This window comes from Plecotus auritus, assembly GCF_963455305.1.
Source record: "Plecotus auritus genome assembly, chromosome: 1".
NCBI classification, from domain to species: domain Eukaryota; kingdom Metazoa; phylum Chordata; class Mammalia; order Chiroptera; family Vespertilionidae; genus Plecotus; species Plecotus auritus.
In genome coordinates, this window is record NC_137770.1 from 27,548,498 (window position 1) to 27,573,556 (window position 25,059).

General features: G+C 43.0%; 1 protein-coding gene across 2 annotated transcripts in view; it reads left to right on the forward strand.

Moving 5' to 3' along the window:
* Positions 1-25,059, forward strand: part of ZFYVE1 (zinc finger FYVE-type containing 1) — a 50,113-nt gene that overhangs the window by 11,475 nt on the left and 13,579 nt on the right. For both annotated transcript variants that reach the window (XM_080643773.1, XM_080643772.1), the window contains exons 3-4: positions 9,927-10,431; positions 13,710-13,924. In XM_080643773.1, coding sequence (XP_080499899.1) covers positions 9,927-10,431; positions 13,710-13,924 — 720 coding nt within the window. The remainder of the gene's footprint in view (positions 1-9,926; positions 10,432-13,709; positions 13,925-25,059) is intronic.

The following is a 25,059-nucleotide window of genomic DNA, read 5'->3' on the forward strand; positions in this document are numbered from 1 at the left end:
ACTGGAATCAAACAGTGATTTCCTAGTTCAAAGGTCGATGCACAACCACTGAGCCACACTGGCTGAGCTGGGCAGTGATTTTTACCTCTTCTGTTCGTCAGCATCTAGACAGTGTTTGGCACATAGTATGTACTCAAATATTTGTTGAATGAATGAAATGTGCTAATGAGAGTAAATAAATGTAACATTTAATTCAACAAATATTTAATGAGTGCCTACTATGTGCTGACAACTGAGGGAGATACAAAGTGGCAGTAAGACACTGAATTTGCCCTTGGTGAGAGGACAGTCTAGTGGTAGTAGAAGACAAATACATAGAACAAGGTGGATAATGTCAGAGCGTTATAGAGAAAATATGGCCATTCAGAGGAGGGTGTTATTGCTGGAGGAGTTACTATTGTTAATTGACTTTAAAATAGTTATATGCTATATTCTTACTTAACCACAGCTCTACTATCTCACTCCATATTGAATAGAAACCAGACCCCTCTCAGTTTCGGACTCAGACACCAAAGATCTCCTTATAAAGCTGTGTCATCTACTAAGATCTTCGGCATAAACTGTGAGAAGAGCACTTTAGTGAGTCTCTGGTGTAGTGATAATTCTTGGAATCATTCTTTTGAAGACTGAATGCTTTCTTATGCATAATATATGTATTATGCAACCTTATAACAGCTTTTTTCCCCGTTAAATTGAAGATACATCCTTTTGAGGGTGGGAGTGGTAAATACTGAGTATCTTCCTTGTCCCATTATCCCTAATTCTATAAGGAGGCATTTATTGGAAAACTTCCCTCAGGAGGGTTTTTAATTGCGATAATGGAATGAAAATTCTGTAGTGGCTGCAATAACTGGCCTGGAGGTAAACCAGACAGCTACAGCAATAATGTCAGTCAACACTTCTCTAGCATTTGCTCCATGCCTCCACTGTGCAAAGTGCTTGATGTACATCGTGTCCCTTAATCCTCACAGCAAGCTGAGGTTCAGATAAATAAAATAACTTCTTTAAGGTTATTCTAAAGTCAGTGAGTGGTGGAGACTAGTTGGGTGAACACTTAATGGTAATATGGACTGTTTCGTTCTAAAGAGACTGTAGCATCTGCATTTTGTGCTGAGTTTATTAATTTGTCTTAACAAGTATGTGTTGATTTCCTATTATGTGTCAGGCCCTGTGCTGGGCTGCAGTGGTGAACAATACAGACCCCTTGCTAGCATGGAGTACATTCTATTTGGGAATCTCAGAACCAGGATGATGTTAACAGAGATGATGGGTTGAGAATGAAGACTTTGAGAAAGAGAAGGGTTGAGTAAATTATCCCTGGTGTAATTCAGGTAGAGGTGGACTTGAATCTAGCTCTCTTGTCTTCTGTCTAGCTAGCCTCATGTTTTCACTGCTAAGTCTCAGAGCCTTTTTACTGGACCTTATGCCCATTGTTATTGTTTTTTTTGGCAAATATTTTTATTGATTTCAGAGAAGAAGGGAGAGGGGAAGAGAGGGGGTAAACATCAGTGATGAGAGAGAATTACTGATCGGCTGCCTCCTGCATGCTCCCTACTGGGGATCAAGCCCGCAACCCAGGCATGTGCCCTGACTGGGAATCAAACCGGGACCTCCTGGTTCATAGGTTGACACTTAGCCACTGAGCTACACCAGCTGGGCTGTGCTTGTTTTTGTAGCTGGCCACTTAAAAGGGGAGCTGCATCTCCCATCTGTAAGTTCCTTGGAAAAGTCCTTTGAGGATGATGTGGCTCTTGAGGATGCCTCAGTATTTCCAGTCTGTCCTCAGAATTCAGCTTTGCTTTGGAAAGCTTTCTATCTATCTATATTATATAAAAGACTAATATGCTAAGTGTCCATCTGACCAGTAGCTATGATGCACACTGACCACCAGGAGGCAGATGCTCAACGCAGGAGCTGCCATGACGCGCACTGACCATTTACAGAGAAACAGTACCGCAGACCTGGCATCCACAAATCAACACTTGGCTTCCCCCAAGTGGGACACAGGCCCTGCCACCATCCTGGAGCAACAGCCCACCAAATTGCAGCCAATGCTGCCGAGACCCCATGGTGCAAAATGCGGCCCACAGCCCAGTCCAGCCCAGCCCAGCCCGGAAACGGTGGCTGTGGGCGCCGGTAATGATGTCATGTAGCAATGCCCAGCTTCCTCTCCCTAGTGACTAGCCTCTTTGCAATTTCTTCAGCCCAGGAACACAACTTGCTTTATAGCCAGGTGGAAACATTTTACACTTTAATCAAATGTCTGTGAAGCATTTTCTTGTGCCTCATCTCATTTGATCCTCACAGAAGTTCTGGAGTAGGTAGATAGGAGACTGGGTGGAATCCTATTTTCTTTTCATTAGCCAGAAAACAAAGATTTAGAAAGCTCAGAAATTTGACCCGACTGAAAAGAAATAAGAAATGGTGGACCTTGAAAATGACTTCAGGTTTTCTTACAGCACAGAATATAGTCAAACACTGCTGCAGTTAAATATTTTACCCTTTGTTCTCCCTGCGTGATCTACAATAATAACCTGCTTCAGGTTGATATTTACTACTGCGTTGCTGACAGTTACCTGAAAGAGAAGTTGGGGTGCTTCACTGGGCTGGAAAAAGTTTAGCTAAATCAGAAAGCAGGTCTAATTAAGCAAGTTTATTCTCTATATATAAAAGGCTAAGTTGACTCGCCCATGCGCAAGACATATAAAGCTCTCGCTGGCGCCAATCGCACCTGTGTTTTTTTTTTTTTTTTTTTTTTAAATATATTTTATTGATTTTTTACAGAGAGGAAGGAAGAGTGATAGATAGTCAGAAACATCGATGAGAGAGAAACATCGATTAGCTGCCTCCCGCACACCTCCCACTGGGGATGTGCCCGCAACCAAGTTACATGCCCTTGACCGGAATCGAACCCGGGACCCTTCAGTCTGCAGGCCGATGCTCTATCCACTGAGCCAAACCGGTTTTGGCCGCACCTGTGTTTTGATCTGTCATTGTCAATCGTGAATTTGGTTGACACTTCTATTATAGAGAAAGGGTGAATAGTGATATTAAAGTATTTCTTGTAATTAATTTCCTTTCAATGTGCACGAATTTGTGCACCGGGCCACTAGTTCAGACATAAATGGAGAGCTGAATTGATTGAGGTCAAAGAGACTGATCATGAAGCTAAAAATGACTATTTTTAAAGAATTCATTGTGTGGATCATCTCTACATAGAAACAATCTCTCTCCTGCTCTAGAGTAAAAGGAGAGCGGCAGACAGTGTCTTTGAGGCCATGTGTTAGAAGAACCACGGGTAGTTCTAAGACATGGGAGAATTCCTGACCTCTCAAGTAATGGAACGCTTTGGGGACTGGAATGGAAGAAAGTGATCTTTGCCCTTACCAAATGTGTTCAGTATATTTGTGAAGCCAATCTCATGCCTTCAGTGGTCTTAAGAAAACATTTGATTGAGAAACAGTACTTTTCATGTTATGCTATTGATACATACATGGATGAACACAAAGATATACACTTCTTTTAGGATAGAAAGAGAGGCCTTTTTCTGAACTCTCTGGGTTAGAGAAACAGGTTTACTAGAACTTTCTGGCAGTAGGGGTTTGCTATTGGAATGGGGCCTCCTTATCATTTGGGCTTTAAAATTAGAGTGGCCACTGACTGGTTGACATTGTTTAAGTAAAATCCTGTTTAAAATTAGGCCATGGGTTTAAATCATTGCCTGGAGCATTTTTTCTTTTCTTTCTTTTTAAAAATATATTTTATTGATTTTTACAGAGAGGAAGAGAGAGGGATAGAGAGTTAGAAACATCTATGAGAGAGAAACATCGATCAGCTGCCTCCTACATGCCCCCTATTGAGGATCGAGCCCACAACCAAGGTACATGCCCTTGACTGGAATCAAAGCCGGAACCCTTCTTCAGTCCGCGACCGAAGCTCTATCCACTAAGCCAAACCGGTTAGGGCTGGAGCATTTTTCAACATGATGAAAGTCGGTCTGGATTTTTCAAGGAAGAGTTCCCTCACCTTCCACTTCCCCTTTCCCTTCCCTGGAATAAGGAAACTGTAACCCAAGTTCTATACCTGTGCTGCTCTCTTAATTAAATGAAATATTAAGTTATAGTTTCCTTTTAGGAGAGTGGTCCCAGTTCTGATAAGAGCGAGAATCTGGTTGGTTTCAGTGGGTTCAGTATCTTTCACTGAACTCAGCCAAAAATGGAATGAAAGCAAAGTAAACTGAAGGGCAACACAGAAAAGTAATGAAGAGGAACTTAACTTTGGGAATAAGTATCGACTTAGACTGGGTTTTATTTATTTATTTTTTATTAATCCTCACTTTGGATATTTTTCATTGTTTTTTAGAGAGAGTGAGAAGGGAGGAGAGACAGAAAGAGAGAAACATTGATGTGAGAGAGACACATTGATTGGTTGCCTCTCACATGCACCCCAGCCAGGGCCAGGGATCGAGCCTGCAACTGAGGTATGTGCCCTTGACGGGAATCAGACCCAGGACCCTCCAGTCTGCAGGCCAGTGTTCTAGCTACTGAGCCAAACTGGATAAGCAACTTAGACTAGTTTTATTTTTTTTATTTTTATTTTTTTAAAAATATATTTTATTGATATTTTACAGAGAGGAAGGGAGAGGGATAGAGAGCTAGAAACATCGATGAGAGAGAAACATCGACCAGCTGCCTCCTGCACACCTCCCACTGGGGATGTGCCCGCAACCAAGGTACGTGCCCTTGACCGGAATCGAACCCGGGACCCTTCAGTCCGCAGGCCGACGCTCTATCCACTGAGCCAAACCGGTTTCGGCCTAGACTAGTTTTAGAATCTCAATGGAGAGGTATAAAATAATCTGTTGGGTCTTAGCGGTGTGGCTCAGTTGGTTGAGCATCATCCTGTGCACTGAAAGGTCGCTAGTTCCATTCCTGGTCCGGGCACATGCCCAGGTTGCAGCTTGATCTCTGGATAGGGTGCATGTGGGAGGCAGCCAATTGATGTTTCTCTCTCACATTGATGTTTTTCTCTCTCTCCCCCTCTCCCTTCCCCTCTCTCTAAAACAAATAAAAACATATTTTAAAAAAATAATCTTTTTGGTTCAGGGGTGGAATTTATGATAAGCATTAGTTTGTTATTGAAAGCAAGCAAGTGTCCCTTAGCTCTTTCTATTGCTTTGGGTTAGGAGCTGATTTTTGCCCTTGGCCACAGGAAACACCTTTATAAAGATTTGAAGGACTGTGTGATTGTAGTTGGTACCAATTAGATCCTCTTCATCCAGAGAGGCCAAAACTGAAAGAACCTCAATGCTGAGCTACTTGCCTTGGGATTGTTTTCTGTTGTCTTTGGTGTTTACTTTCAGGAGTCTGACTGTGTTCTGTTGAACTTTACTTTCCAAGGCTCTTTCCCCATCTCTTGCTTTTCCCTTCCCAGGCCTCCTCACAACAGAGCCCATGTGGTTGGTCATTCTTCCTGGATGATTCTGGGAGGGCTAAGAAGGAATTTCTTAAGGGAGATTGTCATCATTCTGTTGCATCCTTGGGTCAGAGGTTGACTGCTGGATACTTTTCACTACCATAAACTGCCCTGAATTCTAACTTGGAACAATGAAGTTCACTGAGTACTGTTATTTTTCATTTTAGAAACTCAACTTCAAACTCTACACAAAGTGAAAAGCTTTGTGAGTGAGATGCAGAGGTATACTGTTTAGTTTCTTGAAGATGTTTATGCAGTTAGATGCCAACTTTACTAAGAGTCGTAAAGCCAGTATGAATGATAATGTGTTGTTTTGCTTTGAGGGAGAGGAAAGAAGTTATCAGAAGCAAGCAGCAAGCATTTTTTAGGTAGAATCAGTATAGACCTCACCATTGCTGATTGAGTACCTGAATGAGCAACTTCTGAGCACCAAGCAGGTCCCAGCCCAGCTGCTGCTGCAGTGCACCTGGATGTTTTCCCACTGCTGGTCTTTAAATATTAACGGCTAATATTTATTGAGTGCTTACTTTGTGCCAGGCGTTGTGCTATGCAAAGTGGGATCATTGATTACAAACAGGAAGAACCAGTGGAGCAGGAGCCTTGTTCCCTTCTGGCCCTTTCCTTCCCTCATCAAAGGGAGTCTTCTTATTTTTACTTTTTCCTCCCCTTACTGAAAACCAGTCTTGCTGCCACCTAGGCCTAGGCCAGCCTTGGGCAAACTACGGCCCGCGGGCCAGATCCGGCTGTTCTATCCGGTTCTCTTGCTCTCCCCTCCGCTCCTTTACTTTGAATTTATATTAGTTCACACAAACACTCCATCCATACTTTTGTTCTGGCCCTCTGGTCCAGTTTAAGAACCCATTGTGGCCCTCGAGTCAAAAAGTTTGCCCACCCCTGGTGTTCTCTCCTGGCTCATTTAAAGATAAATTGAGTAGTAAAACTGGGACCAAAATTATGTGAAAGATACAGGAAGGAAAAATGAACCATGTTTTCTGTTTGCAAGGCACATTCTCATTTATCTATTTATTTGATTAGCAACCACTACCCTGTCAAGGGAGGCAAAAGTGGTTATATCCCCATTTTACACATGAAAAAAAAATGCAGTCAGTGCATGTTAAATGATTAGCCAGGGCTGTCAGCCTATGACCCTGGCCGGTGTGGCTCAGTTGGTTGAAGCATTGTCCCTGTGTACTAGAAGGTCTCGAGTTCGATTCCCACTCAGGGCACATACCCAGGTTGCAGATTCGATCCCCGGTCGGGGTGCGTGTACGGGAGGCAAACAGTCCATGTGTCTTATATTAATGTTTGTCCCTCCTTCAAATCAATTAATAGGAAAAAAAACACAACAAAACAAAACCCAGCCTAGAGCTTTGAGCTTCTCCCAGAATTCTTTGCTCTAGACTCAGTTGTATATGCCCAACACATGAACAGATGTGTTTAATACCCCAGGATACCAAGTGCCCAAACAATATCCCAGATGCTTATAGGGAGTGTTTTATTTTCATCCCAAATGAATTTATATATGTTATGTACATCATTTAGTCAGCACTTAATCAATATGGGTAATGAGACATGTAATTCTGTACCTGAAGGCTCCCATGTGTCCTTTTATAGGTGCCTCCTATTACATATATGGGTAACAATTGTGGGCTAACAGATTCATAACAGAGTAGATTTCTAGGGGAGAAAATCCTTAGATGTACTCTTCAACCCTTATGGATACTGAGGGGACTGTTTGAGAAGGTGAATGGCTCTTGTGGTGGATCCTTGCTAGTAGAGGTTTATGGAGCTTTTAAAAAAAATAAATTATTTTGTTGATTTCAGAGAGGACGGGAGAGAGAGAGAGATAGAAACATTAATGATGAGAGAGAATCATTGATCGGCTGCCTCCTGCACACCCCCCACTGGGGATTGAGCTGCAACCTGAGCATGTGCCCTGACCGGGAATTGAACCGTGACCTTCTGGTTCATAGGTCAATGCTCAGCCTCGGAGCCACACCAGCTGGCCTTTATGGAGCTTTTGTTTTGTTTCTCCTGCTGGCCAACTTAGCAGCTTGGAACCAGGCTGGCTGAGTGACACCAGTGTAAAATGGGCTGTTCTGAGTGCAAAATCTCAGAGGGAAGGCGGGCGGGTGGGAGGTAATTAACGGAGGACCATGTATGTATATATGCATAACCCATGGACACGGACAATTAGGTGGTGAAAGCCTGGGGCGGGGAGTGGGGGTGGGCTGGAGGGAGTTACTGGGGGGGGGGATATATATAATACTTTCAACAATAAAGATTTAAAATAAATAAATGAGCTATTCCATGTAACTTCTTGTTCCTCTCAGTTGTCTGGTAAATCATGAGCCCATTACCAGGTTGATTGAATGAGGCTGTGTGGTAAGCCCTAAGGAAGATACAGGGTGGAGAAAAGTGATTAAAATGGCAAACAGGGTGTCTGGCATTCATTTATTCAATAGCTGGACATTGAACTCCTCTGTGTCATGTGGTGTTCCAAATGCTAAAGATGTAAAGAGAAAGTAGACAGGGTCCTGCCCTCATGGATATAGTGAGCATTTAGAAAATTATTAGTCTGATCATTAACATTAAGGCTCCTAACTATGTAACAATAGTGATGTTATTAATAGTGATGAGTGGTTTACCATCTTGAGGTTATGGGGGAAATGAGGGCTGATATGATCACATCCAGTGGTCTATTTACGTTTCTCTAGTTGCTCTTTTTCAAACCAGTATACTCTTTGAGTATCAGGAAGGTGTTTTTTCTCTTATGGCTGGAGGATACTTGCTGTAAAGGTTCATCACTCTTTTAGCTGGAGTAAAACATTACTTGTTTGGATTAGGAATTTTGTTCTTGGGACTCTTGTGTTCTGAGAGTAGTGGCCCTGAGAATCTTTTTGGAGCTCTTGATATTTCATTGGCACCAGGTCTCTTCCTTCCTGGCCTTTTTAAAATAGTTGTGTGTGTGTGTGTGTATATATATATATGTATATATATATACACACACACACACACACAATAGAGGCCCATTGCACGAAGAGATTCGTGCAATAGGGCTTCCTTCCCTTGGCTTCCGGCACCGATTTTCCTCTGGCACCCAGGACCCAGGCCTTCCCTCCGGCCAGAGTCTGCCATCTTCGTCTTCACTGCAGACTCTGGCTGGTTCCTCTTTGCTGCTTCGCTGCAGACCCCGGCCAGAGTCTGCCGTCTTTGTCTTTGCTGCAGACTCCGGTTGGAGTCTGCCGTCTTCGTCTTGTCTTCACTACGGCACTGAGCTCCTGTAGATCCCTTCGTCCCCTGCCCTCCCTCTCATAGCAGGCATCCTGCCCTGCCTGGCCACTCTGCAGCTGGAGCAGCTGTGCGGCCGCCATCTTTGGCTTTCTAATTTGCATACTCACTCTGATTGGCTGTGGGTGTAGCGGATGTACGGTCAGTTTACATGCTTGTCTATTATTAGGTAAGAAAATATATATATATATAATACATATATATGTATAAATAGAATTATTATTACTTTAGAGAGAGGGATAGGGAGAGAGAGAGAGAGAGAGAGAGAGAGAAACATCGAGGTATGAGAGAAACATCGATTGGTTGACTCCTGTACACGCCCCCACTGGGGATGGAACCCTCAACCCAGGGCATGTTCCCTGACTGGGAATATAACTGGCAACCTTCCGGTACACGAGACGACCGTCCAACTGAGTCACACTGGGTAGGCCCTGGCATTACTTAAAAAAAAAAAGTTTTTATTGATTTCAGAGAGAAAGGGAGAGGGAGAGGTGATAGAAACATCAATGATTAGAGAGAATCATTGATCTGCTGCCTCCTGCATGCCCCCCCCCCGCGCCCCAGCTCCCCAGGGGATTGAGCCTGCAAACCGGGCATGTACCCTGACCGGAAATCTGACTGTGACCTCCTGTTTCATAGGTTGATGCTCCACCACTGAGCCACACTGGTCAGGCTCGTGTTGAATGCTTTACATACCCTAAACACTAGATCCTTATCAAATATATGATTTACAAATATTTTCTCCCATTCTTTGGATGTCTTTTCACTGTGTTGGTGATATCCTTTGCAGAATGATAATTTTCATTTGTGATAGTCCATTTTATCTATCTTTTCTTTTGTTGTATAGCTTTTGCTGTATTAACTAAGAAACCATGGCCTAATCCAAGGTCATAAAAATTTGTTCCTATGTCGTCTTCTGAGAATTTTATACTTTTAGTTCTTTATGACTACTAAGTTCTGATACTGACTAAGGCTTTAAAAGTTCCTGTTAGCTCTTTGCTAAGGTAAGGGCTGGGTGGAGGCTGTTATACTGGGGCTTCTTTTCCTTGCCATTTTAACAAGTTAGTCAAGGACCTTGACTCTGGGAAGCATTTGTTCTTCTTGCACATGTTTCTAGCTATTTTGCCATTTCTTGATTTCATTGTCTTTTATTTTTTAAGGTGTCTAATGAAGAGGACTTTATTAGGAAATTGGACTGCAAACCTGATCAGCATCTGAAGGTTGTTTCCATTTTTGGAAATACTGGTGATGGGAAGTCTCATACCCTCAATCACACTTTCTTTTATGGCCGTGAAGTCTTCAAAACCTCCCCTGCCCAGGAGTCCTGCACCGTGGGAGTGTGGGCAGCATATGACCCAGTCCACAAAGTAGCAGTGATAGACACGGAAGGGCTCCTGGGGGCTACGGTGAATATAAGCCAGAGAACACGGCTGCTGCTTAAGGTCCTGGCCATCTCAGACCTCGTCATCTATCGAACTCATGCAGACCGGCTGCATAATGACCTCTTCAAGTTCCTTGGGGACGCCTCAGAAGCTTATCTGAAGCACTTCACCAAGGAGCTCAAGGCTACTACTGCCCGCTGTGGCCTGGATGTGCCCTTGTCCACCCTGGGCCCTGCTGTTATCATTTTCCATGAGACTGTGCACACTCAACTACTGGGCTCTGGTGAGTAGATGCGGTACTGTGTCACAAATATACCTTTCTTGGTACAAGGAGGCAGCCATTGGGCTGTAAAAGCAACTTGATGGTGGCCATAGCCTAGAAAAATTTCTGCCTGGGCAAGACATAAGGAAGTGTTTCCAGAAGAACGGAATGAATCAACCATGTCGAAATCTGCTTATGGCCCTAGCTGTTTGGTTCAGTGAATAGAGCGTAGGCCTGTGGACTGAAGGGTCCCAGGTTCGATTCCGGCCAAGGGCACATGCCTGGGTTGTGGGCTCGATCCCCAGTAGGGGGTTTGCGGGAGGCAGCCGATCAGTGATTTTCTCTCATCATTGATGTTTCTATCTCTCCCTCTCCCTTTCTCTCTGAAATCAATAAACACACACACACACACACACACACACACACACACACACACGCAAACGCAAAATCTGCTTATGGTCAAGATGAGGATCAAGAATTGTTGAATGGCTTTGGCAACATAGAGGTCCTTGGTGGTCTGTATAAGACTTGTTTCCCAGGGATGGTGGGTAGGAAAGCCTAGTCAGAGTGGGATTGAGAGTGAATAGGAGGAGAAGAATGAAAGGCAGTGAGTATATTCAACTCTTTCAAAGAGTTCTATAAAGGCTAGCAGACAAATAAATGATAGCTGCAGGCTAATGTGGGAATTCAAGGAATTTTCCCTTTTTAAAATTTAAGATGAAAGGTATTGCAGATATTTGTGTACTGACAAGAGTAATTCACTGGAAAGTAGATGTAAGAGACAGCAGGGACATTGGACTAATGCACAGTGGAAGAGTTGGCCTTAGGAGCATGGACAGTTCATCTATAACAATGGGAGAGAAGATAGAGTATATGGACACAATTGCAAGTAAGAGGTGTGTGTGTGTGTGTTTCTGTTTTCTTAGATAAATAGGAAGCAAGATCATGACCTGAGAAGGAGGTTGAGGGAGCAGGTGCAACAACAGTAATTGGATGCAGGTGATTAGTATTGTCCCTGAAAGCAGTCACACCATTTGCCTGTTCATTCACTTAACAAAGTTTACTAAGTGCACAATGTGCTGAGCACTGGGGCACCAAGCTGAAAAGGAACACAATTCCCACCCTCAAATAAATCACAGTCTAGTTGGAGGAACCACGGGTGTTTTGTTCCGTGGTAGATGTAGGTACTGGAGCTGTGGGAGTGTGGAAGAACGACACTCTACCTTCTAATGGGATCTAGGAAAGAGGAGGTGACATTTGAACTCTAGAGACGTGGCTAGGTAGCAGAGGGGAAGAGGGATGCTCTAGGAAGGGCAAATCCCTAGTAGGTTGAAGGAGTAAGTTGGGTCCAGGGAACTGTGGTAGTTCTTCTACAGTTTCCTGACTTCCATTGTAGCTCCCTTCAGTGCATCCTCCACACAGCATCCAGAGTGATCTTTTTAAAAGCTTAGTTTATAAATTAGATCATGTCATACTCCTGCTTACAGCCTGTCAGCAGCTTTGTACTACATCAAAATAAAATCCAAACTCCTAATTATGGTGTCCTCACTCTCCTAGTTGCGTCTCTGATCTTCTCTAGTTATCCTCCTTCATTCCCTACCCTCACCCACTAAATGCCCTCCTCTTTTCACGTGTTTGTGTATGTGCACACACATGACATATATGTATACTCCCTCCACTAGTCCTATCCTTTTCTCTCTTGACACCTTTGCATACGCTGCTCTTCCCCCAGCTAGTCATAGGTTTTTCAGAGTCAACTCTCATCACCTCGGAGCCTTTCCTGACTGTCCTGTAAAGTTGATCCTGCATCCTGGTGGTTGTAGTCTGATTGCATCACCCTGTTCATTTACATCAGGGTACCTTTCGCTATCTGAAATCATGCTGTATATTTGCTTACTTGTTTTTGATCTTTTCCATTCGAATGGAAACTCCACAAAGGCAGGAACCTTGTCTGTCTTACTGCATATCCAAACTGGCCTAGTGCTTGATTCACAGTAGGCTCTCCTCTGATGTTCGCTCAGTGGATAAATGAAGAGGCTCAGTGTGTCTGAAGCATAGATTGTATGAGAAGGAATGGTGGAGATATTCTTGGGAATTAGATCATGGATGGCTGTGACTCAGTTCTTAAGTATGACAGGATTTTAAGCAGGGAGTTATATGGTCAATCCTGTGTTTTCAAAAGATCCTGTTGTAGGATGAACTGGAGAGGCATGCCTGGAAGAGTCAGGGAGACCAGCCAGGAGGTTTTCACAGTTCTAGGTGAGAAGTGATGCGGGGTGAGCCAGGGCAGTGGCAGTAGGAGGGAAGTGGACAGACTGGGCCATATTAAGGAGTTAGAATATGGAGGACTTTGGTTTAGTGGGAAGACAAGAAATCTAATTGTTCCAGAATGGAAGAAGTAATTCATAGCAATTGATTGTAAGGAGAGGAGGTTGGAAATGCTAAACTTCGAATGCCTCCTGGAATCAGCATTTTTGTGCTACTTTGGATCTTTACGGCCCAGGACAATGCTCTAACCAACTGAGCCACACTGGCCAGGGCATAATGAGTAGATTTAAAAAAAAAGTTTCTTGAAGAATAATGTACAGAGAGAAAAGTGTACATCATATCCGAAGTGTATAACTTGATGAGTTTTCACTACCTGAACATACCCGTGAAATCGGTTCGATATCTTGACACACCACCACCCTCTTCATAGATGTCCTGCTTAGTCCTGCTAGATAGGGTAACCTGAATTCTAACAGGGTAACCCTTGCCTGCTCAAGTTCTGCCTGCTTAAGTATTTTATATATATATATGGAGTCAGACTTTCGTAATGAAAGAGGGGTGGCTTTTTATTTTTTCTTAAAGAAAGGTCACTGTTGCCCTGGCTGGGTGGCTCAGTTGGTTAGAGCACTATCCCATACTAAAAGGTTTTGGGTTCGATCCCAGATTGGGGCGTATGGAAGGCAATTGACCAATGTTTCTCACTCTCTCTCCCCCTTCCTCTTTCTCTAAAATCAATAAAAACAGCTAAGATGGTGTAGCTCAGTGGTTGAGCCTATGAACCAAGAGATCACATTTGATTCCCAGTCAGGGCACATGCCCAGGTTGTAGGCTTGGTCCCCAATGAGGAGGCAGCCGATTAATGATTCTCTCATTGATGCTTCCATCTCTCTCCCTCTCCCTTCCTCTCTGAAATCAATAAAAAAAATAAATGTATAAAAATAAAATTAATAAAAACATATCATTGGGTGAGGAGTGTAAACAAACAAATAATCGAAAGGTCACTTTTCATGTACCTATTTTTGCTTGTCCAGATCACCCGTCAGAGGTGCCGGAGAAGCTCATCCAGGACCGTTTCCGGAAGCTGGGCCGCTTCCCTGAAGCCTTCAGTTCCATTCACTACAAGGGAACCAGGACTTACAACCCTCCCACGGACTTCTCTGGGCTTCGGAGAGCTTTGGAGCAGCAACTAGAGAACAACACCACCCGTTCTCCCCGACACCCAGGAGTCATCTTCAAAGCCCTGAAGGTCAGTTGGCTCCCGCCTCGCCTCGAGTGCTTCTCACTGGAGTGCCAGTGGGTGGTGAGAACACTCAGTTCTCCAGCTTTTGTTGGTACCGGTGATTGGAAACCTGGGCTGAAAGAGAGTGCATAGGAAAAGGAAGTGCATGAGTGGAGTTTACATCTCTCAAATGACCTCATCTTGCTAGGAGGAGCTCGAGTGCAGAGGAATCTTAGGTGATAGTTAAAAAGTGATAGGTCCTGCCCTAGCTGGTTTGGCTCAGTGGATAGAGCGTTGGCCTGCGGACTGAAGAGTCCCAGGTTCGATTCTGGTCAAGGGCACGTGCCCAGGTTGCGGGCTCGATTCCCCAGTAAGGGGCATGCAGGAGGCAGCCAATCAATGATTCTCTCTCATCATTGATGTTTCTAACTCTCTCTCTCCCTTCCTCTCTGAAATCAATAAAAATATGTTTTAAAAAAATGATAGGTCCTTATATCAGGTGGAAACTAGGCTTTTAGGGAATAGGAAAAAGCATTAATGAATGGATGGTGTGGCCCAACTCTGGAGAGCCGACTCATGTTGAGGCTCAGTTATGTGGACAGCCCTTTAGTTTTTTTTTATATAGACTCACCTGTTTTTGTTTTTAACCTAAATTAATTTATGAAAGTAGGCAACATTTTGTAATCACTGTAAATGGAAAACTAGTATCACAGGTAGAAATTTGGCCAAGAAAAAACCAAAAACATATATGGATAACAATAATAGCTGTTTATGAGGTACCAAAGTTCAGAGGATTTGTTCATTTAATTCAGGGGTGGGGAACATCTGGCCCGCATACTATATAAGTTTAATCTTGTATTACTATAATCATAACTTACATGTGTTTTTCTGTACCAACAACTGTAAACCTACTTTTGCCTACCCTGGTATATATAAACAGTGAACATCTATCATTTTTCTGTCATCTCATATAGTTGCATGTAGAATCTAATTTTAAGTATTTTTGCTTATTTGGTGTCTTTTCTATCTTATTTTTAGTATTTTAAGGATTTTATTTCAAAACAGTATTTTATCTTCAGTATGTGCTTCTTTATTTTACCATTCTTTATAATGAATTCATGAAATCCATCTGGGTGAAAAACTGCTTATTTTTATGGTTTGTTTTGTGCACACCTTTGTGTTACTATGGCTTCAGGCTTGGGACAGAAGTGCTGGGAAGGAGCAGGGCCTTTGGGGCAGTGCTGGGCTGCAGGGCCTGGAGAGAGAACAGGGAAATGTTAACAAGAAGATTGGAGCTGGGATATGAGGATGCCCTGAGGGTCAGGGGACAGAGACTGGGACTGGGAGGAAAAGGAAGGAGGGGTACAAGTGAGTTTGGCGCAAAACTAGGCAGGCCCTGGTTTACACAGGGAACAACTCTGGGCCTAGGCTGATATTGCTTAATCCATTGAGTTTAAAAGGTCTGCAGTGTAGGGCACAATGTTAACAATTAGTGAAGCTGGGTGAACTGTGTATAGGAGTTTCTTGTATTATTCTTGCAACTTTTCTACAAGCTTGAAATTGTATGTCAAAATGAAAAGTTACCCTCCAAAAAAGGTTTGTGGTTTTAGCAGAGTTTTCTACAGGCTGGATGTTCGTGTCCTCCCAAAATTCCTATGTTGAAATCCTTAATGCCCAGTGTGTTAATGTTAGGGGACTTTGGGAGGTGTTTGGGCCATGAGGATGGAGCCCTCATGAATGAGGGTAATGCCCTTATAAAAGAAGCCCCAGAGAGCTCCCTGACCCCTCCCCGCAAGAGAGGATACGGTGAGAAGATACCATTGATGAACCAGAAAGCAGGTTCTCAGCAGAACCTGACTATACTGGTGCCCAGACCTTGGACTTCCAGCTTCTAGAACTGTTAGAAATAAATTTCTGTTAAGTCTGTGGTATCTATAATAATAAAAGCATAATATGCTAATTAGATCGGACGTCCTTCCGGACGACCTTCCGGACAAAAGCTGGGGGGCTGTGAGGGAAGCCCAGGTCCCGGGTGCCAGAGGAAAAGCTGGTGCCGGCAGCCGGGGGAAGGCAGGCCTACTCTTGCATGAATTTCGTGCATCGGGCCTCTAGTTTTGTATAGCAGCCCAAATGGACTAACAGTGGTTAAAAGCTTGGGCTCTGGAATCAGACTTGTGTCAGAATCCCAGTTCTGCTACTTACCAGCTGCTTGGTCTTGGGAAATGAATTAAGTTGTTTGTTCATTAATTCATTGAACAAATAAATGAGTGTATTCTGTGCCAGGTAGCATCTGAGGTGCTGGAAATAGAGTGGAGCCCAAGATAGACAACAGTCTTTGCCCTTGTAGCACTTCTTTAAACATTTTTCCTCATCAGAACAATTGGGGTAATAATAGAATGTTCCTAATTAAATTGAGGTGGGGATTAAATGAGAACGACATGCATTAAGAACCAACATACTTGGTATATGGTAAATGTTCAATAAGTATTAACTGTTGTGAATAATATTAAGAAAGAAACTGAAAAATGATTATGTTTGAATAATTCGTGATATACATACTTCTAATTAGAATTTGAGATTAAAGTGTACTTAGATGTACAGGCTAGTGGCCATGTAAGGGCACAAAGGTAGTCAAAGTGGAAGAACACACCCAAGTATTGCAAACATTCTCCAAAGAGGCTGAATCCATACTTTATTATGCAAAGGGCTGTAAATCTGATCGATAGGATTTTTGACTGCAAGGCCAATAGCTGGGTTAATGTTTAAATAAAACCATCAGGGACACCGAGTGCTTAAGCAGTAATTAGTGATTTCACCCTTAAGAGTCTTGGGTGGCCTACTCCAGGCCATTTGTTGGGCACTTTAAGAAAAATAGTTACACTGTATCCTTAGGAGGTGATATGAATCTCAAAGCTTTCTGAGATTAAAATGAGCCTCGTCAGCTGAGTCCTGATGATTTTTGATAGTGGTGTCCTCACCTGAGTTTCACCTGGACCCTACCCTGCGTTTTCTGTTCTCTGAGGTAGGGGCTGTGCTGTACTGAGACGTGGGACCCACTGCTCTTGTCCATGACAAGGCATTTTTTGTTTAAGAATATGTTTTGAGCTCTTCCCAGGAAATTGTAGGATTCTTTAAAAATTTATTTATTTATTTATTTTAGAGAGGAAGAAAGAGAGAAACCAATTTATTGTTCCACTTATTTATGCATTTATTGGTTGATTTCTGTATGTGTCCTGATTTGTATGGGTCCTGATTTTTGTATGTGATTGAACCTGAAAACTTGGTGTATCAGGATGATGCTCCAACCAACTGACCTACCTGGCCAGGGCCAATTGTAGGGTTCTTGCAATTTACTCAGATCTTTGAAAAAAATGTTTTGTTTTGTTTTTTGGTTGTTTTGTTTTAATCCACTTTATATTAGAAGTTATCGGTTTTATTGCTTTTAAAATACATTTTAACTGAAGCCTTCATAGTTCATAGCAGTGTATAATATAATTGCTGTCTGTTCTTCTCCACTTATTTTTTATTTTGTTTTATATTGTATTTATTTTTACAAGTAGCCTTGAGTCCTTTTTGGAACAAAAGAGTGAGGATGGGCATAAACCAGTGATTTTAAACCAGTGTGCTGCAAGAATTTGTAAAACATGCAATATCTAACTATTTAGTCAAGGGCACTGACCTCTTTTCTCTTAGATTGTCAAATAAAACAAATGACGTCCAGCTGGTGTGGCTCAGTGATTGAGCGTTGACCTATGAACCAGGAGGTCACAGTTCAAATCCTGGTCAGGTTGTGGGCTTAATCTCTGTTAAGGCAAGTGTAGGAGGCAGCCAATCAATGATTCTCTCTCATCATTGATGTTTCTCTCTCCCTTCCTCTCTGACATCAATTGTAAAATATGACAACAGCCAACACAGCAATAGCCATCTGGTGTAAATGAATCAAAATTATACCATTTTTTTTGTCAGATTGGCAGAAAATATAATATATTCTTTGGTGTGCTGCAGAATTTTAGTAATTAGTTTATATGTGCCATGAGATAAAAAAGGTTGAAAATCACTGGCATAAACAGATAAATTATCATTGCCAAAATAACTTGTCTGTCTTCCTGTTTCATTTTTTTCCTTCTCTCTCCCTGGCATTCTTTTTTTTTTTTTAATATATTTTATTGATATTTTACAGAGAGGAAGGGAGAGGGATAGAGAGCTAGAAACATCGATGAGAGAGAAACATCGATCAGCTGCCTCCTGCACACCTCCCACTGAGGATGTGCCCGCAACCAAGGTACATGCCCTTGACCGGAATCGAACCCGGGACCTTTCAGTCCGCAGGCCGACGCTCTATCCACTGAGCCAAACCGGTTTCGGCTTTTTTTTTTTTTTTTAAATAAATCTTTATTCAGATTATTACAATTGTTTTTCCTTTTTCCCCCCATAGCTCCCCTCCACCCGGTTCCCACCCCACCTTCTGCCCTTACCTCCCCCCCACTGTCCTCATCCATGGGTGTATGATTTTTGTCCAGTCTCTTCCTGAACACCCCCATACCCCTTTCCCCCTGAGAATTATCAGTCCACTCCCTTTCTATGCCCCTGATTCTATTATATTCACCAGATTATTCTGTTCCTCAGGTTTTTAATTCACTTGATTTTTAGGTTCACTTGTTGATAGATATGTATTTGTTGTTCATAATTTTTATCTTTACTTTTTTCTTCTTCCTCTTCTTTAAGAATACCTTTCAGCATTTCATATAATACTGGTTTGGTGGTGATGAACTCCTTTAGCTTTTTCTTATCTGTGAAGCTCTTTATCTGCCCTTCAATTCTGAATGATAGCTTTGCTGGGTAGAGTAATCTTGGTTGTAGGTTCTTGCTATTCATCACTTTGAAAATTTCTTGCCACTCCCGTCTGGCCTGCATAGTTTCTGTTGAGAAATCAGCTGACAGTCATATGGGTGCTCCCTTGTAGGTAACTAATTGTTTTTCTCTTGCTGCTTTCAAGATTCTTTCTTTGTCTTTTGCTCTTGGCATTTTAATGATGATGTGTCTTGGTGTGGTCCTCTTTGGATTCCTTTTGTTTGGGGTTCTGTGCGCTTCCTGGACTTGTAAGTCTATTTCTTTCACCAGGTGGGGGAAGTTTTCTGTCATTATTTCTTCCAATAGGTTTTCAGTATCTTGCTCTCTCTCTTCTTCTGGCACCCCCATAATTCTGATGTTGGTATGCTTGAAGTTGTCCCAGAGTCTTCTTACACTATCTTCAACTTTTTGGATTTTTTTTCTTTTTGCTTTTTCGATTGAGTGTTTTTTGCTTCTTTGTATTTCAATTCTTTGACTTGATTCTTGTGTTCCTTTAGTCTGTTGTTGGGTCTCTGTATAATATTTTTTATTTCAGTCAGTGTATGTTTAATTTCTAGTTGGTCCTTTTTCATATCTTCGAGGGTCTCATTATATTCATCGGCCTTTTCTAGGATATTCTTGAAAAGCCTTATAACCGTGGTTTTGAATTCTATATCCAGTCGTTGGTTTTCCTCCATTTCTTTCGTTTGTGATTTGTTTCTTTGACGCCGCATTTTCACTGCTTCCCTGAGTTGGTAGGGTAAATTTGTGTGCTAGGTTTCCTATATGGCCCAGTGGGTCGGCCTCCCCAGTTAACCTGAGGTGGACACTCTTGGTGCACCCCTTTGTGGACTGTGTGTACAGTCTTGTTGTAGTTAAGTCTTTTTTTTTTTTTTAATATATTTTATTGATATTTCACAGAGAGGAAGGGAGAGGGATAGAGAGCTAGAAACATCGATGAGAGAGAAACATCAATTAGCTGCCTCCTGCACACCTCCCACTGGGGATGTGCCCGCAACCAAGGTACATGCCCTTGACCGGAATCAAACCCGGGACCTTTCAGTCCGCAGGCCGACGCTCTATCCACTGAGCCAAACCGGTTTCGGCATTTTTGTAGTTAAGTCTTGATTGTTGTTGGTATCACTGGGAGGAATTGACCTCCAGGCCAGTTGGCTGTAAGGATCAGCTTTGTCTACGCTGGGAGAAGTTCGGTGTTGGAGACAGCCTTATAGGATTAGACTTGCCAAATTGCAATAGCCTCTGTGCTCAGCTTGGATGGGGTGGAGTCTCAGGGCAGAGCAGTCTTGGCTTCCAGTCAGCCTTGCCCTTGCGTGCGTGTGGGCCTGCAGACTTCTCCCTTCCCTGGCTCCCAAGTCTCTGCCCGAGAGTCCAGATTCCCCCCCGTAAGAACGTGGGTCCCCAGGGGCTCGCCTGGAACTGGGGTTCAGTGCAGTCAGAATTGGGGTTCAGTGCAGTCAGGAGCTTCGGACTCCCTTCTGCTAGGGAAAGCCTGTGGCAACCTCCGCAGCCTTTGTGCGCACTGGCGCGCGCGCCTCCGGAACCCTGCCTGCCGGGGCTCCCCCGGGTCTCCCCTGGGTCTCCGAGTCTCTGGGTGCCTTTCTCTCTGACAGTCCAGACTTCCCCCTGTATGAGCCTGGGTCCACGGGGTTTCGCCCGGGACTGGGGTTCAGTGCAGTCAGAACTGGGGTTCAGTGCAGTCAGGGGCTTCCTTCCCCCTCCGCCAGAGAAAGTCAGCCAGGCTCTCAGCCGCCCTTCCCTCTGCGCGCACAAAGACCCTTTGCCATACCTCCAATTCTCTGTGAGCTTTCTCTTTCCTTCTAGTTGTAGAATTTTCACTCAGCCAGCTTTCCTGTGGTTCTGGATGGTGTCCGTTCTGTCTTTTAGTTGTAGTTTTGAAATAGTTGTGCGAGGCAGCAGTTTAGGTGCTTACCTATGCCGCCATCTTGGTTTCTCTGTCCCTGGCATTCTTTACCTTGTCTAGTTCCTCCCTAACTCACTGAGTAAACACTTTGAGAAGGCTAGGGATAGATTTATATGATTATTTTTCTATATGATTTTTAAAGTTTTAGATAAAATATACAGGAATATTGTTAGGAAAAAATATAAACCTTTTAGGAAAATGGAGAGACAAAATAAATAACAGGCAATAAAAACTGTGATGCACCAGTAAACTTCAACTCTCTAGTACAGCGGTTGCCAACTGGTGGTCTGTGGATCACTGGTGGTCTGTGAGATCTGAAAGGTTGGTGAATGCTGCTCTAGTAATCAAGGAAATGAAAATCACAATAATACAAGGGCAAACACTGAAACGTCTGGCAATAAAATGTCAATATGAAGCAGTAAACTTATAAACTGCCAGTTGAGTTAAAATTCTTAGAACTACTTTGAAAAGTAATTTATAAATATCTAGTATAGGTAAAATATGCATAATATATGTTCTAGCGATATTTCTAGGAATTTGCCTTAAAGAAACTTTCACAGGAACACAAGGAGACCTATATGAGGATGTTAATAGAATTCTTTGTAATAGCAACAAAATGCAAACTAAGTGTCCAAAAAATGGATAAACTGTGGTATTTTATAAAAAAGAGAATTGGGTCATGCCCTAATTGCTTTGGCTCAGTGGATAGAGTATCAGCCTTTGGACTGAAGGGTCCTGGGTTCGATTCCAGTCAAGGGGACATGCCCGGGTTGCAGGCTCCTGGCCCTCGTTGGGAGCGTGTGGTAGGCAACCAGTCGATGTCTCTCTCATCATTGATGTTTCTATCTCTCTCTCCTTCTCCCTTTCTTTTTTTTTTAAAATATATTTTATTGATTTTTTACAGAGAGGAAGGGAGAGGGATAGAGAGTTAGAAACATCGATGAGAGAGAAACATCGATCAGCCGCCTCCTGCACACCCCCTACTGGGGATGTGCCTGCAACCAAGGTACATGCCCTTGACCGGAATCGAACCTGGGACCCCTCAGTCCGCAGGCCGACGCTCCATCCACTGAGCCAAACCGGTTTCGGCTCTCCTCCCTTTCACTCTATCTAAAAATCAATGGAAAAAAATATCCTTGGTGAGGATTAAAAAAGAAAGAAATGGAGGCACAGAGAGGTGAATTAATTAGCTTGAGATGACTTATCTGGTAAAAGTGGTGGAGAAGAATTTGAGTCAGGTAGTCTGGCTCCAAGTCTATGCTTTTAACTCTGCTCTATTCCTTCTCAATAGTTATTCCACTTCTAGGAAGGTCAGAGCATGAGGCCATCTTTTAAGGTTCCTGATACATATTGCTAGTTGCCTCTAAAAAGGACATTCCTATAAGTTGTATTTGTGTATTTGGTTGTTTTCATTGAAAAAAGTAATTTTTTAAATTATAAAAGCAATGTGTGTTCATGATAAAATAATTCAAATAATACAGAAATGTGTATGGTATGAATTGAGTCCCTTTTTCTCCTCTCCCCTTCACTGTATGATAACCATTGTTAATATTTTCTTGTATATGCTTCTAGAAATTTCCAGTGACACACATGTGCATACATAAGTATATGTATACTAGAGGCCTGGTGCACGAAATTTGTGCACGGGGGTGTGTGTCCCTCAGCCCAGCCTGCACCCTCTCCAATCTGGGACCCCTCGAGGGATGTCTGACTGCCTGTTTAGGCCCGATCCTACCAGGATCAGGCCTAAACGGGCAGTCGGACAGCCCTCTCACAATCCAGGACTGCTGGCTCCCAAATGCTCACCTGCCTGCCTTCCTGATTGCCCCTAACCGCTTCTGCCTGCCAGCCTGATCACCCCTAACCACTCCCCTGCCAGCCTGATGCCTAAGTGCTCCCCTGCCAGCCTGTTTACCCATAACTGCTCTCCCCTGCAGGCCTGGTCACCCCTAACTGCCCTCCCCTGCAGGCCTGGTCCCCCCCCAACTGCTCTCCCCTGCAGGCCTGGGTCCCCCCCCAACTGCCCTTCCCTGCAGGTCCAGTCGCCCCCAACTTCCCTCCTCTGCCGGCCTGGTCACCCCCAACTGCCCTCCCTTGCAGGCCTGGTCCCTCCCAACTGCCCTCCCCTGCTGGCCATCTTGTGGTGGCCATCTTGTGTCCACATGGGGGCAGCCATCTTGTGTGTTGGAGTGATGGTCAATTTGCATATTACTCTTTTATTAGATAGGATAATATATTTTTCTCCCTAAATAAATGGGATCATAGAGAAGTTAAATTCTTTTATCCTTCCCTATAATCTCTTATTCTGCAGATAACCATTGTAAGTAGTTTCTTGTATATTCTTCTAGAAATTTTCAATTCTATGTAAGTGTATGTACAGACACACACACACAGACACCTACTCATTTTTCTTCCTTCAAAAATGGGATTATACATTCATATTATTTCAGAACTTGTTTTTTTCCCCACATAATTATGCATCGTGGTTATCTTTCTATATTAGTATATAATACATCATTCTTTTTAATGCCACTTAGTATACTTCTAAAAAGTTATTAGCTGCATCTTAGTTATGAGGTTCCGCCTGATTGATGTAGCACTGTTGGACCCAAAGGGAGCCCAGTTGCTGCTTTTCATGGTCATTATCGAAAGGGAATGTGTTTAATAAGGAAGATTGAAGAGTTTGGAGAGAGACAGACAGTCACTTTCTGTTTTAGTGATTGCTGACCTGACCACTCTTCCTGCCACAGTGTGGTCCAGGCCCAGTGCCTCTTTTCCAGCTGGGTTATTTCCCACCTCCTTAGCACTCACTCCTTTCCGCAGGTTCCATAGTAGCAACAGGCCAGATACCTACCAACAGAGCATACCTGAGTAAGCCGGTAAATCTTTTTAAAGGAAAGAGATGCTCAGATCCCTTTTGAATAAGGGAATTTAATATTGAATTAACTATGTTGTCTGTATTACAGTTCTTAATAATTGAATCATTTTAAAGTTGAATTTGTATAGGTTTTATTTAATACCTCTTTTAGCCTCCGATATCTAAATGTAGAAACTCTGACCTTTATCACATCAGGATGCATTTAAGTATTTGTAAAGTTATTATATTCTATTGGGGGTGGCATCATTGATTGCGTAAGAGTCCATTTTGAATCAGAACATTCACTGCCAGCCCTTGATGACTGGGGCTGACCTTTCAGGTTCAGTTGAAAGAGCCAAACTGTTGCCTGGACAACTAAAGTTCAAGATCATCTGGTCTCCAGGCAACCTTTTCCAGACTTACCTCAAATGCTTTCCCAAGCTTTTTCAGGAGAGTTCCTTCCTTGCCTTTCTCTCACAGCTTTGGGACCTCAGAAGGAGGAGAGCCCAAGATCCCTGGAATGATGTGAGGTTTGGAATTTTTGAAAGACAAAGTATATGGATTAGGTAGTATCTTTACTGGAAAGTAACTATCAGGAAGGAGAACAGCTTCTCCTTACCCTTGTATCCAAAACACACTAACATCAGATTTTTAAAAAGCAGTTACTGAATATTCCCATACTCTTGACTCATGTTAAGTCCTCCTGAAGCTTGTCAAGGTCTGACTCATTATTTCAGTGACGTGTGAGGGAAGTAACATGCTTTTCGTGTGTACCAGCATTTCAGAGGATGGGTGACCAGCATATGAAGTGCTGCGGCTGGTTAGACTAGGAGTTCTCTTTCTGATGTCATAAGAGGTTACTGTTGCCTCGGCCAACTTAAGTTAACAGTTGATTTGTTGAGGGCAGGCAGTGATGGAGGTTCTATGGGCATATGTACCATGGGAATCAGGCTGCAGATTGTCTCGTGCCAAACTTTGAGATATGTAGACATGCCCCGATTTTTCTGAAGGAATTTCAGAGTTGCGAAGCAGGCAACTTGGGTTTTAGAACAGAAAGAACCTTGAGTAACAATGTGCTGTCATTGTTACTGGGCTGCAGTTTTATATTGACTGGGGAGTGTGGCATTTCCCCCTCTTTCCCCCTCGCCGAATTCAACCCAGTTGTTGAACTCATGCTAAATATATTATTTTTCCTAAGGCAAACTAGTACATAGGTTATCCTTTTAGTTACCTACTTAGAAGAAAAAAACCTCAGGGGCTAATAATGCTTCCCTCTGGTTTTCCCCTATACCTCTTCAGTAGCTTCTACATTCCTTCGGTTTCTTTCTCTCTCTTTTTGTTTTACTTTTTCTACCACCTCATTAGATACATAAGCAGCTTTTGCAGCTAAATACAGCAGTTCCTCAAATATTTTGTTAAATGTTTTGTGATAGCATTGAGATGCTGTAGGAACTTAACTCTTGTTTATATCACTTAGCCTATGGTAAAAATTGGTTTCATGATATGTCATTTCGCTTCAAGTCACAGAACCTA